The sequence below is a fragment of the Ambystoma mexicanum genome, chromosome 3p, assembly GCF_040938575.1.
Source record: "Ambystoma mexicanum isolate Mex_15411 chromosome 3p, UKY_AmexF1_1, whole genome shotgun sequence".
Taxonomy (NCBI): Eukaryota; Metazoa; Chordata; class Amphibia; order Caudata; family Ambystomatidae; genus Ambystoma; species Ambystoma mexicanum.
The window spans coordinates 1,107,766,318-1,107,783,131 of NC_090925.1; the positions used below are offsets into that span (position 1 = coordinate 1,107,766,318).

At 50.1% G+C, this 16,814-nt stretch overlaps 1 protein-coding gene across 2 annotated transcripts in view; it reads right to left on the reverse strand.

The window, feature by feature from the left end:
- Positions 1-16,814, reverse strand: part of ARHGAP26 (Rho GTPase activating protein 26) — a 2,838,701-nt gene that overhangs the window by 1,809,196 nt on the left and 1,012,691 nt on the right. For both annotated transcript variants that reach the window (XM_069652460.1, XM_069652459.1), the window contains exon 10: positions 14,848-14,942. In XM_069652460.1, the coding sequence (XP_069508561.1) occupies positions 14,848-14,942 (95 nt within the window). The remainder of the gene's footprint in view (positions 1-14,847; positions 14,943-16,814) is intronic.

Consider the following 16,814-nt stretch of genomic DNA (forward strand, 5'->3'; position numbering starts at 1 on the left):
TCACCACCTTGCCCTTGAGGGACGGAAGGAAGGACCTGAGGGCCCAAAACACTGCACGGAGCTCCAGGACGTTGATATGTAGGGATTTCTCCGTCGGGAGCCAAAGGCCTCTTACGTGCAGATTTTCGGTGTGCGCTCCCCACCCTTCCAGGGAGGCATCCGTGGTCACTGTCTCCTGGTGGGCTGGGGTCTGGAAGTCCAATCCCGCCGTCAGATGCGCGCGGGTGCCCCACCACCGGATCGCTTGTCGGAAACTCTCGTCGAGTGTGATCCTTTCCTCGAAGCTGCCCGTCGTTTGGATCCAGCGCGCGTCCAGGAACTCCTGTAACGGGCGCATCCGGAGCCTGCACATGGGAATGAGGTAGATGCAGGAAGACATCATTCCGAGGAGGGACTTGATGGACCTCACCTTGGCCGCGTCGGCCACCAACATCCGCTGCACCTTGCCCAGGATGGTCCTGGTCCTCTCCTCCGACGGGGAGGCCAGAAGGGACACTGTGTTTAGCCTCGCTCCCAGAAACAGAGCGTCTTGCGCGGGTACCAGGTGGGATTTGGCGTAGTTCACGGAGAATCCCAGGTCCGTGAGAAGTTGGACGGTCCTTGCCGTGTGAACCACGGCGAGCTCCCTCGTCTTGGCTCGGATGAGCCAGTCGTCCAGGTAGGGGTAGACGTGGACCCCCTCGCGGCGCAGCTGCGCCGCCACCGGTGCGAGGCACTTGGTGAATACCCTGGGTGCCGACCGTAGTCCGAAGGGGAGGGCTTTGAACTGGTAATGACGCCCTTGGACCACAAACCTGAGGAATTTTCGGTGCCCCTTTAGGATGGGAATATGGAAGTAGGCATCCTCCAAATCCAACGACGACAGGAAGTCTCCTTCCTCCAGCTGACCCAGGACGTGCTGGAGGGTGACCATCCGGAACTTCTGCGCCTTGATGAACTTGTTCAGACGTCGCAGGTCCAGGATGGGGCGCCATCCCCCCGTCTTCTTCTTCACGAGGAAGTATCTCGAGTAGACTCCGGAGCCCCGAAGCCTCTTTGGGACGAGTTCGATGGCGCCCTTCCTGAGCATCGCTTTTACCTCCAGGAGAAGTTGAGGGACGTGAAGTTCTTTCCTGGCCACGGGGGGGACGCGCGGGCACCTTCTCTGGAACTCGAGCGCGTGGCCCCGGGCCAAGGCGTCCAGCACCCAACGGTCGGTGGAGATGGACTCCCACACGCTGACGAAGCTCGCCAGCCGGCCTCCCACCGGGGTGCTTCGGTGGGGGCCCGACCCCACGGCCGGTTCAATCCTGCTTCGACGAGGCTTTGCCGCCTTGACCTCCTTGGCGACGACGGCGGGGTCCGCCGGACTTGCCTCGTCCTCTGTAGGCCTCCTGAGATGACGAGCGGGCCGCTTGACGGTAGGTGGAGAAACCGCCGCCGGAACCTTTGGAGGCGCCCTTGCCTCCGCTGCTCCGAAAGGGCGTCCGTCGTTGTTGCAGAACTCCCAGGGCCCGGGCCGTCTCAGTGTCCGCTTTAATGGCCTGAAGGGAATCGTCCACTGTTTTCCCAAACAGGTTGTTCCCATCGAAGGGCATGTCCAGGACTCTGGTCTGAACGTCTTGACGGAAGTCCGTAGCCTTGAGCCATCCACGCCGCCTAAGGCAAACGCCGTTGCCCAACTGGCGGAACCCAGTGTCGGCGATGTCCGTCGCAATGATAATGGCGTGGTCCGAAGCCACCTCACCTTCCTGCAGGATCTCCAGGGCCTCTGTCCTCTTGTCGTCCGGCAGGAAGTCCAGCAGGGGAGCCAGTTTGTACCAGAGCTCCCTGTCGTAGCGGGCCACGATAGCCAAGGCGTTGGCCGCTTTAATCGTCGTCGCTGCCGACGAGATGACTCTGCGTCCCATAGCGTCCAATTTCTTTCCCTCACCGTCCGGTGGGGAAGTCGATGTGGAGGCCGCACCCCCCCCGCTTTCTTCCTGGCCGCCGCGGAGACGACGGAGTCCGGGGTAGGCTGCGCCCGGAGGCACAGGGGGGCCGTGTCCGGGACCCGGTACTTCTTCTCGTACCGGTCTCTTCTAGCTGGCGTTGTGGAAGGGTTCTTGAGGAGGGTGAGGCCCTCATCCCAAATGTCGTCCAATAGAGGCACTGAGAGGACCGTCTTCCTCTTGGCCTCGCGCCGCTGATAAAGGAAACCTTCCTTCTTCTCCTCAGGGCAGAGTTGAAAAAGCTTGGATGCCCTGGTGATCATGGAGTGGAACGATCCAATCTCGTCGGGCGGAGCAGCCCTGGTGGGAGGCGACGACGGTACATCCTCGTCGTATACCTCGTCGTCCGTACCCGTCGCTGCCGTGTCAGTCCCCGTATCATCCCCTCGGGTGGACGGGGAGGAGGGCTGGACGGGGCGCGACGGCTGAAAAGGAGGTGGCGGGTGGATCCTTCTTTTCTTAGTAGGGGGAACACCAGAAGGTCCCGGTTCTGGGTCCCCCGACGGGAGAGGTTCCTCCGTCGGCAATGGTAGTCTCGTCCTTATCTCTGAGCATAAGGACTGTATAGCCAACAAAATGGCCGCCGAGTTGTCTTGCGGTGCTGGCAGAGGGGAATCCGACGGGCGATCAGGGGCCCCGTCGGTACCCTCGACTATGTCGTCGTCACCTGCGTCGGGATCCATCCCGACGGGCCGGTCTTCTTCCACGCCGAGGCCGTGGCTTAAGACCTCGACCAGTTCCTCCTCCGAGGTTGAAGCCGAATCTACGACGACGCCCTGCCCCCCCCCTTTCCCTTCCCCTCGGGGGATTTCACGGGGGTCCTATCGATGGGCACAAAAGAGGACTCCCTCCGAGGTGGCAGGGAGACTCTGAGCCCCGAGGTCGCCACCACTGGTGTAGCCTGCACAGGCTGAGCCAGGGCCGCCGCGACAGTTTCGATAGAGGGCTTGGCCGGATGGATTAAGGCCTTCACCACCTTAGGTGCGCTCACCGCCTTATCCTTGAGGGGGGGGGACACCACCTCGCTCCCCCTCCGCCTTCGAGCTTGACCGGGGCCTCTCCAGGAGCTTCGCCGGGTGCTCGGCCTTCCTCTTACCCGACCCAGAGCGTTGGCTCGTGGTTGATGGTGCCGGGGAGGGTGCGCCCTGCCTGGCGCCCGTAGAGCCCGACCGTTCGGCGCTCCCGGTGCCAGCGGACTCACGGTGCTTGGCCTTATGTTGGACTCCCGTCGCCGGGGCGTCCTCAAAGGTCTTAGAAGACCGCTCAGATTTCTTCTTCTTCTTCTCGCCGGACGGGCTCTTCCCTTCTAGCCAGTTGGCGAGACGTTGATGGCGGTCCTTCATGGTCCGCTCCGACATGTTGCCGCAAAACGCACAGTCCTTCTCCACGTGCGTCTTGTCCTCATGTAGGCAGTAGAGACAAAAAGAGTGTTCGTCCTCCTTGAAGAGGTTCTGCAGCTGGCATCCAGGGCAGACCCTGAACAGCTTTCCGGGCGTCGAGCTTCCCTTCTCCTGGGCCATGACCGGGCCTGAGAAACTTCTGGAGTCCTCCAAAAGCGTAGCTCGACGAAATCTTCACCCTTGAGGGGCGCAGACGAATCCGACACGGATCCCCGTTGATCGGATAGAGAGTCGGTGGAGCTTGAGGCTCTTTTGACCGAAAAAAAGAAGTTTTTGAGAAAAAACGTGAAAAAATAGCACTAACGCTCGAGAGCAATAGCACGAGGATCCCAACACATGAACGTGCGGTAAAAATCTGAAGATGGCTGCCAGAGGTGGGGCTTAGGTAGAGGGCAGTCATTGGCTGTGGTCAGTATGACGCAGAGACCAGTGATTGGTTGTTACTACGAAAGTCAGATCAGAAATGAAACTGATACTGGTTTTTTCTTTACCGAGGATTCCCAGCCTGACGACGGGGAATATTCATGAGCATGTGAATCCATGCCAGACCCCATGCTGGAGAAATGGGGTATACTGTGTCCCACCCAGGTGTACCTCACCCCCACTCCCCAACTCCCCAACTCTCCTCCCAGGTGATCCTCCCTCACATATCCACACCCAGGGTCAGGATCCAAAAGCGATGTCCTTTCTCTGGCCACCTGGGGGAGGAGGAATTTTGGGAAGAAAGTGAGGGCGCCTTCAGATTCCTCACAGAGGGCACAATATTAGAAACAGGAAGAAGCACAGGTCGGTTTGGGGACAGGCGACTGGCAGTCGATACAGTCATCCGTGTCGTGGGCCTCCCCCTAGGCACCAGAGGCAGGCGTCGTGCGAGTCCGTCACCGACATCTTGGACCCACACTCCCTGCACTTCTTGAAGCCAGGACGCGGGGTCGAAGACGAAGTAGAAGACATCTTCACACGAAGGATTTTCACAAAAACGAACAGGTTCGAAGAACCGAGAAGAACAGAACTCCAAAGAGTCGAGGCGTTAACCGAGATTCACGAAGCAACACGTTCGCGGAAAAAACGGAACTGAGGCTACGGGCGTCGTGCGTCCTACTTATCACATCGGATGACGTCCGACGTCGGAGGAGGTCCTCGACGACTGCGCATCGACGTCATCGACACAGGACGCAGACGCCGAAAAAAGTTTCCGAAGCAGCACAGCTGTGGTGATTACATGTCATAGATATGGAATACGTCGGAGGACCCAAACCCCTCGAATATGTGCTACAGGAGCAAAAAGCTAAAGAGAAGAGAAGACGAACCGAAGGAACAAAACTTGTTGTGGAACAAAAGGCACAAGGGTACACAGATGCGTAATGATAAGGATCACACATCTACCAACAGCCCACCAAAAGGAAGACAAGGTAATCGTAGACCTTTTTACAGAGACGTGTACTCCACCAAAAAGCCAGCAAAGATAATACATTTTAGGCATTTATCCATGACCTCCCGATAGGAAGATTAACAGATGCACAATGTGAAACACTAGCGGTAGGGCCCGGGAGTGTCTCTCTGAGGAGGAACTGTGTAGGGTTATTTTACAGCTGCAATTAGGAATGTTCCAGGGGCTAAATAGGTTGCCCATAGATTTCTGGAACTGGATGAAGGACATGGTGGAACACGCATGCAGGGGATGTTTGTGGTGTGCAGGGAAAAACTGTGTGCTTCCCGATGACCTATGAGAAGCTACAACAGTAATGATCCCCAATGGGGAGATGCCAGCAGAAAAATACCTAGCTCATTAACACAGAGATGAACATCATGACCAGGGTGCTGGCAAATCTCCTTTCAGAATAATAGGAGTCCTGGCCCACCCATAACAGAAGGTGTTAATCCTGGAATGCATTTGACTTGTGGAATGGCGTTCTAGGTTTGTGCCTCTTGACCGAATAGGGTTTGGTCCGGAATTCCTGGCTTGGCTGCATCTTGTCTACGTCGTTGTAATGGCCAGGGTCAGGGTGAAATGGCCCCTCTGTTTGCTTCAATTGGGTAGGGTAATAATAGAGGTTCCATTTCTTGCCTCTCCTGTTTGCATAGGTGCAGATCTCTAGGCGGAGTGGATAAACTGGGATCCAGCAACTACAGATTTTGGGGGGACCATGGGAGGGAAGGGAGGTTGTAGCCTCACTGTAAGTGGATGATTAGCTTGTCTGTGTTGGAACACCAGACTACTCAATCCCAGTGATTATAGTTATTATCAAGCAATTCAATAGGCGCTCTGGCCTATACAAAATGAGATAAATTAGCATGATGTGCAGTGCAGGGGAGAGAGGAAGCTATACCATAGACATGTCCCATTAAGGTGTTGGAGGAAACCTTCAATTACCTATGTATTCAAGCAGGACATTCCAGTGGCTATATTTCTATAGAGACACATGAATCCTAAACTGTGCATTTGATTTTAACTTATCTTATTCAATGGGCACACCTTACATTGTCCTCAATACATTGGCTAGGACAATATACATGTATGTCCTGTTCACAATTCCTATATGTGGTCCAGAATATGCCAATTGTTCTGAGAGGGGAGGACTTCCACATTGAGAATGGACATCACATCCTCCTTTGGTAAGGGTAGAGCCCAAGAGTGGTGATTACTCCACTCAATAATTTGGGGAGGTATGATGGACTTGGATTGCATAATCTGCATAGATATTTTTGGAACTCACTGTTAAGAGTGGCCATAGACTGGCAATTCAAATCAGCAGTGTACGCCATGGAGATACTAGAGCTGGACGGTATGTCTGGGAACAGTATGGAAGGGCTAATGTACAGGGACAGGGGCATTCAGGGGTTGCTGCATGTGACTAGAGCAGTAATGGTGGCAAACTACTAATGGAATTGTTTGGAATGAGAAAATCAATTTGGAGACTCTTCTGTAGAGAGGGATGATATATGATATGATAGGCTATTTATAACACGCTTAATACCCTGAGGTTTCTAAGCGCAGACCGGGGGATCAAACCAGTGGTGCTCTGTGTCGTCTTGCTTCCAAGGCCCCTGAGCTATCCTCCCGATGACGCTCAAGGAAGTGAGCAATCTAATGTATTTTAGGGGGTGGTTGGAACAAGGGACCTCTATGTTAACTCAGCTATTAAAGAAAGGGCTTTTAAAATGATTCTTGGAATTTCAGCTGGAGTTCTGGCTAAGAAAGACAGACTTGACAAAAACGTAATGCTCTTTGGACCCACTTGAGGGGATAAAGCCTTCTGGCTACTTCTCGAACAGTGGTACATTTACTGAATACATGATTTAATACCAAGCGCATCTACATTTAGAACTAATTATATACTAATAGAACAGATCCCACAGGGCACTAGTATATATATTGATATATAAATACATTTTGTTAGACTTATTTCTAACCAATCTTCTTTAAAAAAAAAAAAAGATTAATTTTGTTCACATGGTAGAATGTGCATGTCAAATTCAACAATATATATAATCCATTCAACACACAATATATAGAACAGACCGGTTGGTCAAACCATCAGTTTATGTGGTGGAATTAATCAAAGCTTTGAACATATGGCCCTTTGGGTATTGTGCATACAATGGATGGGGATGCAGAATAACTTGTACACAAAATAATCAAACCAACTCAGGAAGATGGCAAATGTGCTTTTTTATTAACAATTATCTAAAACAGGGAGTTACAACATTTCTCATGAAAACAGTCTTATATGCAAAAAGAAAATACGTCAGACGTGACATCATACTACGTGGCAAATAAGAAAAACCTATGAGTGATTGTGATAGGCTCAAGGGGAACATCTAAGCATACTTCCTATAAGGGCTGGGATTGTGATTGAATATCTACTGGCGGGTGGACAACTTATATCTACCTCTAGAACACGTCATCATCAACACTATTAAGTACACAGTATATCATTGACCCTCAAACTATAAGGCGCTTCATTATACGGACCTCTACAATTAGCTGGCATGCTTGTGCCATGTCTGGAACATTCGGTTCACTAAGCAGCACGTAAGCTCAGACCCAGGTGCCAGGAGGTGGACTTGACTTTACCTCGCCACCCAATTAGCCCAACATCTCTCATCACCCATGCCTTCTGCCATGCAGATTGTCTTTGAACTTTTCCTTGCAAAGTATTCTTGTCTCTAAGAATATATCGGAGTACAGGCTTTCACTGGCCTTCATTACAACACCGGCGCTAAACCATGGCGCTATTAGCACCATGGTTGGTGCCGGTGTTGTTACGAGTCCGCCATGGTGAAATACCACCCCATTCGAAGGTTGGCGGGCGGTATTTCCCCATTTCCCCATGGCCCTTCCCCATTCCCATTTTTGCCCCATAGGGCTCAATGGGAATGGGGAAGGCGGCAATTACGGTACCACAAATTGCGGTACCGTAATTGCCTGCGAGGTCCCTTTGCGGGTCTCTACTTTAACGGCTGGTCCAGACCTTAGCGTTCTAGATTATGATGCAGTCTCCTTATAGAACTCTTTTGTTTTGCCCTTTGACAAAGTAGTAACCTTTGCCTCCTGCACCTTCTTAAACCTCGTACAATGCTTACAACCTCCCTGTGCCTCCTTCACACCGGGTGGCTTTCCATGCTTAACTGCTTCTTCATCACATTTCATCTCTTGGTGTTCAAGTCCACCCAGTGGCCAATGCCTGGCTGCCAGGCCCTCTATCACAATAGTCCCCTGTTAAAATGGATCACTTGATGAGGTCTCTAGACAAGTCCGCTCTATGAAAGTCTCATCCAAACAGGTGTTCCCCTGCTCCTCCAGAACTATCAAGGACAACATTGCCTCCCGTAATCCAGCTGTGGCTCTTCAACACCTACCATGCCCGTCTAGCCCATTTGATCTCTACCTTCTCCCCTAACTTCCAGTGTTATGCGGATGACACGCAGCTTTCCTTCAAGCTTCCCTCCTCTTCTTCCTCTCATTCCTGACTGTATGTCTACTATTCAGGCATGGTGCACTGCTAACAATCTCTGCCTTAATGCCAGTAAGACTGAGCTCCTTCTCATTGGTACCCCAGCTCCCTCCTTCTCTCTGGCCGTCCTCCATGGGGCATCTCCCCTCGCCCTCTTGTGAGGCAAAAAACCTTGGTGTCATCTTCGACTCCTCTCTGTCTTCTTCTCGCCTCACTTCACAAACTTTGGGAAGAAGGCCCACTTTCAACTGCGCCTCTGCAGAGGCATTCTCCCTTTCCTCACATTCAACCAGAAACTCAATGTCTCCAGAGCTTTGGTCCTCTCCAGGCTGGACAATTGCAGCAGTCTTCCTAATTCCTCCATTCGCACCCTTCAACTAATCCAGAATAGGACTGCAATGCTTATCCTCAGTCTCAAGCCCAGGGACCACACCTCTCTAGCTCTAAAATCTCTCCATTGGCTCCCGGTTGCTGCAAGCAACAAGTTCAAGACCCTTTACATCATCCACAAGGCGTTCTGGGCCTGAGACCCCGCTACATCCAACTCTCGCTCACCTAAATACCACCCGGCTTTCGCCATTCGGTCTTCTAGCTGAAATTCTCTGCAAATCTGATGTTTTTCCAAGCAAGGGGGTAGATCTCTCTCTTCCACAGGAGCCTCCCTCTGGAATGGCCTCCCTGCCCCTCTCAGACCTGAGCTGGAACTCCTTAAGTTCCGGAAGCTTCTCAAGACCCTCCTTTTCTTCCTTCCCTCTCCCCTGCTAATGTTCCCACTATGCCGCATTGTGACTGGCTGATTGGTTCCTTCTGATTCATATAGGGCACCAGGCCATCCTCACCCAGTCTACCCCAGCACTTCGTTCTGCCCTGACACCCCCACCCCCGCCCCCGAACCTGCACTTGCCCTTCCGGGTTTTCCTCCCCTGCACTAACCTGGCTGGGCCTTCACCACCTTGAGCCCTCTCAGCACTTGCTTGTGGACCTTCACTCCCCTGCATTTCTGCATTCCCTGACACCTGTCCACCTGGCCTCCCCTTAGCATTCGCATAAACACAGGGGCCCACTACTTCCTCAACCCCCACCCCGCAACCATTGGGCGCTCCCCACGCCAACCTGCACTTCCTTTCCCTCCTTAGCAGTAGGGCTTTCTGCTCTGACTGGCACTCCCCCCTCCTCGCCCCTCCCCATGCCCCTTCCCTTCCTTTTCTGCATTTGCACGATCCGAATGTCACAAGGCTTACTGGAACCGTTTTTGTTTGTCGTCATCTCCCCTCTCCCCCCCACCACGTCTGTCTTGTTGTGCCTTGAAACAGCATTTGTTGTATAGGTGCATTATAAATGCCCAATCAATCAAATAAAAAATAAAATAAACTTGTCATTCCCATGGTTCCCTATTCCCTCTGAGCCCCCTCCTGCATCAGATCATCCTGCCTTCTGACTCTCCATCGCTCGAACATCGCCCTCCCCCACTGAAATAAAGAGCATTCCCTCAATATCTAGGTTCACAAATGCCTTGAAAAAGCACCTCCTCATCCTTGGAAGGCCCCCTGACAAGACACAGTGGCATCATCCCGCCCCATGATCCCATACCCTGTCCTTGGCCGGATGGTATATTGTAAATATTACATATGTGTCTTTTATGTTACCAGTATTTGAGCATGCCGTCCCCACTATGCGTGACCACCTTCTTAGCCAGGTTACTGTAGCTTCCGCATTAATCATACTCTTGGATTGTAAATCACCCTGCATGGGCTATGGACTTGTATAATGTTTGTGGAAGTACTATATTCCCTCTCCTAAATACAAAATAAAAATCTCAATGTCCCAAATAACCATTTTGTGCTATCCCAATGTAACAAGTATCTAGCCCATAGGATCACGATTTCCAAAATAAACATTCAAAAATGCATTCTGATGGCAAACAATGCAACATTACCTATGTCCCCTCATTAAACCATGCAGTAGCTCCTGTGACAATGCAAGAGGCCTGGCCTTGTCAAGAGGGAGTGGGAGGCCTACCAGAGAATACTCCAGAGCCAGCCCTGCCCCTTAGGACAACAGTGACAGTTGAGAGGCTCCCAACTCCTGCCCCCGTTTTATGTCAGCATGAATCTTTGCAGTACACATTTATCGCATGCCATTCCTGTCAAGCAAGATGCTTGCCAGTATCTTCGTGCCTTTTCCAGAAGACATCAGATCTGGGACGCAGCAGAAATCTACAGAGAGAGTGCATTATCCAGCACTGCACCCTGTTGGCACCAGGACATCTCAAGCCAATATCTGGCAAAGAAAAAGCAAAGCAACTCTTCGGCAGCTTCCCGCGACTGCAATACACTGCCTGAAAGCAATAAGGAAAAGGAAGAGACAGCTGGGATTTATTTTTGCAGTGATGAGACTGTGCTATGCTTACCATCCAAAACTGCCCACAACATGGGGTCACATAGGGCCTAAGCCATACCCCCTAGACCACCAGGGACAAAATGAGGGGCGTGGAATATGACACAGATCACTGTGACCTCAGAGTGTAGGTGAGGCCTCAGACCAAGCACCACTACTACTAACCTACACATTGCACTATGTGACGAATCCCCTGGTGTCGTCAGGTCTCCCTGGGAGGGGAGGCCTGTCCCATCGGTCCAGGGAGGTGAGGCTGCTACTAGATAGTCCCCCTGTGGGGTGGTACTCAGTGGGAGGATCCCAGGCGGGAGCAGCAAAGACTACCAAGGAAGAAGACTATGTTAGCCACCATTCTGTCCTACATTATACACCACACAACACGGATAGGGCCCCAGCACCCCATCCTCTACGTCTCCTCTTTCTTCTGTTAGTTACTTCAATCATAATAGCCCTGTCTATAAGAAAGACAATACTGTGACGAAGAAGAGTGAGGAAAGTATGGGATTAGATGGCTCCACAAGTACTCACACCAAGAATAGCAGGGCAATGAAGAGCCCTAAGCGTGACCAAGACAATCATGCTAGCTATCCGAGATTCAAGAGCTGACTAACCATAAGAACTGATGAAGGACTTTGCTCAGGGTCAGTCCAGCCCCCAGAGGAGCATCCAGCAGGGAAGCGAGGCCGCGCAGAAGATGCCTGGAGAAGGAAGTTGAAGGTTGGGAAACCCGATGTCTGGTTGCAGGTAGGAAGCCAGCTGAGTGGTCCAGGCGAGACATGACATGCGGGGAGAAATCAGCGTGGAGGAGCTGCCGAAATCCAAGAGCAGATCGCGAGAGCCAAGGGGAAGCCAGAGAAGCTTGCCGGTGTTACCAAGGACCGGATCCCTTGCAGACCAATTTAGAAAGGTACACAGAGTGGGGAGGGGAAGGCACTGGGAACCCCTTGAGGCTGTGGTTGGGACGAAGTGTGGAACCATCTTCCTCGTCCCAGTGGGACCAAGCAGAGAAAAGAAACAGACATATACTGAGTGTGAGAGCACCCGAGAGAAAACAGAAGAGAGACAAGATCTGGGACCTGTATGCTGAGACAATTGGAGAATTATACATGCGAGACAACAACGTTAAGAGACATACACCTGAGAAGGGGGTCCGGGATCCACATGATGAGAATAGAAGACCATGGAGAAAGAGGTATCCTTTGGCAAAAATCAGAAGAAGACCAGGGAAAAAGATAAATATCCTTTGGTAAACGTCAAGAGAAGACCAGAGGAGGAAAGATATATCCTTTGGTAAATATCCAGACATCACTGAGATTATTAAAGAAGAGCCTAAGAAGGGCCTGTGGAAGCGTGACATTTCCCCAACCTTTGTTGAACTGTAAAGAATCGCCCGAGAAGGCCTTGGTAAAGGAAACGCCCCTGTGTGGAACTATACAGAAACACCTAGTGAGTGCCAGGGTAAGGAGTGTGGTCTACCATCATTGACAAACTGGCTAAAAGCATCCAGAAGGAGGGAGCCACCCTTCTGGAATTCAGGTGTAACCTATTCTATAGTTTTCATTTGAAGTGTAAGGGAGGGAAATAGGTTTGGGAAACAGGACAGTGGACTATTTGATTTTGACAGACGTTCTGAAACCAGCCTTAGTTTTATTTGAGACAGAGAAACCCCTCTTAGTTATTGGGACGGATGAGGGTCTTCGTTATTTTTCTGTTGAATAAAAGTACATGCCAACAAGCATGCCACCTTTGTGTATCGCATCTACTTTTGCACCCTTACAACTACCTGTGCTGCCATCATTGTTCCACAGTGGGCTTGCATGGGAACAAATGGCGGGGAGTAGACTGCCATTTAATCTTTTGTTTATTATGACATATCCCATGTGGGAAAGACAGATTTAGATTGGTTAGGAAAAGGGCATCAGTGGCAGCGAGGGGGGAAATATAAAGTAATGGGTAACAGGAAAGTGTGGTTGGTTAGGTGAGCATGAAGTGGCAGATCAAGAGACCAGCAGGAGGAAAGAAGTTGGAGAGGACGGTGGAGGCAGTTTATAAATCAGGTGAGTTAGTGTCCAGTGAGTGCAAGTGGTACTGCGTTGTGAGTGTATGGTAAGGAGCAGGAGAGTAGGTAGTAATAGTGAGGAGGGGTGCTAGTAGTCTGGAGGAAGGAGTAGAGTGTGGAGGAAGGAGTAGTAGCAGCAGTGTGGAGGAGCCAGTAATAGTATGGAGCAGAGAGGAGTAGTGAGGAGGGATAAGTAGTGCTGTGGGCGAGGGAGGAACAGTGGGAAGGAGGAAAGAGTAGGAACATCAAAAGGTGGAGGTGAAACTTAAGAAAGAGGCAAGAGACATCACAGAAATAGAGAAGGAAGAGGTAGGCAGCATGACGAGTAAAGGATGATGGAGTTCCAAGGAGAGTAGCAAGAGAAGAACATCAGGAAGTGAGAGGGAGAAGAGTAATTGGGCGTGAAAGAGAGGAGACCGAATTGGGCAGAGTGCCTGTACGGTATATCCCTAGAGCCGCTTCAGGGCACTAACCACTGTATAGTGTAGGCAAACTTCGGAAGTCCCGGAGGGGGCTTAGAAAGATAAGGCAGAGTGCCTTTAGATTACCATCTGAGTTTATACATTCTTTTAGCTTACTGGGGGTGAAACAATCAATATCTAGTAACCCAGGGGTAGGAAAGCCTGGGGTAGAGAGGAAGGAGCTTTACGGATGAAAGAGAGAGATGGTCCTAGGTCCACTCACAACTTTAATAACAACCCTTGAAACGTCTCAGAGTGTAAGAGCAATCTTTGAGCCATCTGCAAAACAACTCAAATAGTCATCCCTACGCACCAGATGATGAGAATAAACTATGCTATTTCATCTCAATTCCCCAAATAATCACAATGTTGCACCCGAATAACCCAAATAACCATGCCATATGTCAAGGGTTTAAATACTATGACAATTCAATGACACAAGTGACCAAGCTATGAAATACAGAATTCCCAAGTAATCACATAACATACATAGATGAGCAAAATAAACATGAATTAGCAGCCTGGGTGGGTGTGGTAGCCTATCAGGTTGCTCGGATCGTGGGCTGCTTACCACGATCCAAGCCTGCGCTTCAAGCAACCTGAAGGCTGCTCTCCCACCCTGCCATCTTCGCCACACCCTCCCTTTACCTCCGGTCACTGTTTTCTTCCCTCCACACCCCCCTAATCCACCTACCTGATTCCTTCGGCGGCGATGCAATCATCACTGATGCTCCACATACCCGACCGGCCGGCATACAAATGGACCTGGCTTCCATCGCCATGGCCGCCATCTTGGGGAAGGTATTTTGTCTGAATGAATGGGATGCCCTAAGTGTGACCCCCCCTCAGTCCAACAAAATGACATTACTGTCTGCACCCTGTGTTTCCGGATTGAAAACTCAGGGTGCTAATAGCAATAAGACCCTCACCGGCGGGTCAGATCAGTGGTAACAATGCTGCGACCCATCGTTAAGGACCTTGTTTCGCTCAGGTTTGTAACCTGGGCACAGGGCCATTACCCAATCCCGCTCTACTGCTCGGGTCTTATTGCTTAAATAGTGTCTCTATGGGGCAAATGCAAGGCGCAAAGAATGCTAAATTACTGAAATCTGCATGTAATGTCCTATCCACCCAAAAGAGCATGAACTAGCTACTCAATGACCCAAATAATCACGCCATTGTATGTAGATAATAACCATACTACTGAATCTCATGGCCCCATACACACATGCTGTGGGCCTCAATGATCCAACTAAATATCCAAATGGCATCTTGATGTCCAAAATGATAACCCAATGGCACTCTGACCCCAACAACCATTCATTACCATATCAATGCGCAAAATAAATATGATATAGCAGCTTATGGCAGCTCAAACTATTTAACAATGTTATGCTATCACAAACCAGATCACCAAACTGTAGCATCTCAAACACCCAACTTAGCTTGATAAGGGAGAAAGGAACAATTATGCTGTGTTGGTAATGCATTAATGCTTACCAACACTACAGTGCTTATTTGGCTCATCTAGATTTTTAAATGCAAAAAGATGACTAAAAATAAAGATGGCATAGAGAAAATGTGAAATATCAATTGACTTACCGATCTGTAGCTTCCACATCGAAGCAGAACCGCTTCTCGATAGAGTCTGATTTCCGACGTATGCAAGATTTTAGGATAACTTCATCTTCTTCTCCCTAGAGGAGTATACCACATATTAATGTAAGAACATTATTTATTTGATAAATTATTATTATTGTATTTATTGAGCGAGACCTAGCTTCAAGAAGAAACAGAGTGCTTTAAAGAGGTATGCAACAATACAGATACACAACAAAGTGCTTTACAGAGGTATACAACAGTACAGATGCATAACGAAGCGCTTTTCAGAGTAACAAAAGAACAGATATACAGAGGGGGTAGGATACAGAGGAGGGATACAGCTGTACAGGGTGGCAGAGAGGACGGCGTGCAGCGAGTCAGGTGATGTGGTGGCGATGTGATGGCCTAGTTGTTGAGGAGAGACTCCTCGAAGAGGTGGGTCTTGAGTTATTTTCAGACTTTTAGGACCGTGGGGGAGAGTCTGATGCTGACAGGGAAGAGGTTCCATAGTCTTGGGGCGTAGGCAGAAAAGGCTTGTTTTTTGGTCCTTTCCTTTTTGCAGTGGCGGATTTGAAGTCTGCATGCGTCCTGGCTTCTGGTGGTGCGCTGTCCGCTGGAGATGCCGAGTTTCTCATCAAGTAGCTGGGTGTCTTGAAAGAGACTGCCTTACAGATGATGCAGCAAGACTTGAAGGTGATTTGTGTGCGCAGTAGGTGTCAGTGAAGATCGATGATGGTCGGATTGATGTGGTCATATCTGCGTAGACCCTTGATGAGGCATGCTGCCGCATGAAGATCAATTCTCTGGGGCAGAAGGGAGGATGACGGGAGGAGCATAATTAAGGATTAATGAGGTACATCATGCTTTCCACAGGTTATGGCTATTGTCAGTAATGCATCAAAGTATGCCTGGGTTTATAAACCAGCCTCTACTCCATGAGACCAATAGCTTGCATGTTTGAGTCAGTCCATTTTATAGAAAAAAACTGATGTTCATTCAAAGCCCCCAACCAAATTTGAGTGTGGGATTCATTTGAGAACCTTGTTACTGAAACGTTGAAGGGATCTATGCAATTTGAGCACATGGAACGTATTCTGCATAAACTAAAATGAAAATCATGCACCCTGTGCTAAGTGGAAACTAAGAAATGCAAAGCAAGGCACAATGTAAAAGCTGGCTAGGTGCTCAAGTAGACAAAACTCAACTAGTGAAGAGCAATACACTCAACACTGGTGGATTAAGTACCCTCAAATGTATAAGCAACTCACGTATTCTAGTGCTCTCTGGAAGCCATCAGTTTACATATGGTCTCCGGTGATTCCCTGGACCCAATGATTGCCAGCCCTGACTCACGGAGTAAACCATCAGACCTGTCACATCTACAGAACAAACCTCCTACATGGAGCGAATGTGAAGCCGAGCACTGCCTGGCCAGACATCATTGGCACCGGTACCTTAAACTCCAGCAAGTCTGCAATAGCCTCATGAAGGAAGGAGCATACCCACAGAAGCCAAGCCCTTACGATGCCCTTTGCCAGGCATTAATTGAAAAGGGCTTCTAGGCTAAGGGCATCGCTTGTTTAGTCCAGTGTGGTGCTAGGGCCACAACCCCTGATCCCACTGTAAACCTTGCCTACCCGCTAACGTAAGCACCCACCCATGTTCGCCCAGATCCACACTTCAACCCAACCCTTCTCTTTACAATCTGTAGAATCCCATCAACTCCCCATGGTTTTTACCATCCTAGTCCTCCTCCTCCTCAATGTTCCCTCACTTCCTCTACTCTAAGGGCCTCTGCCAACACCCACAATCTGTCCCACTTTTCTTCCTCAACCATACAAATTCTCTCACCATCCCCATCGTATTTATACTTCCTAAACGGCATAATGATTACCGCTCTGTCAAACTCCACACACTTCAACTACATTTACCTGGACTGGCTTCTGACCTCTGCACTAACATCTCTG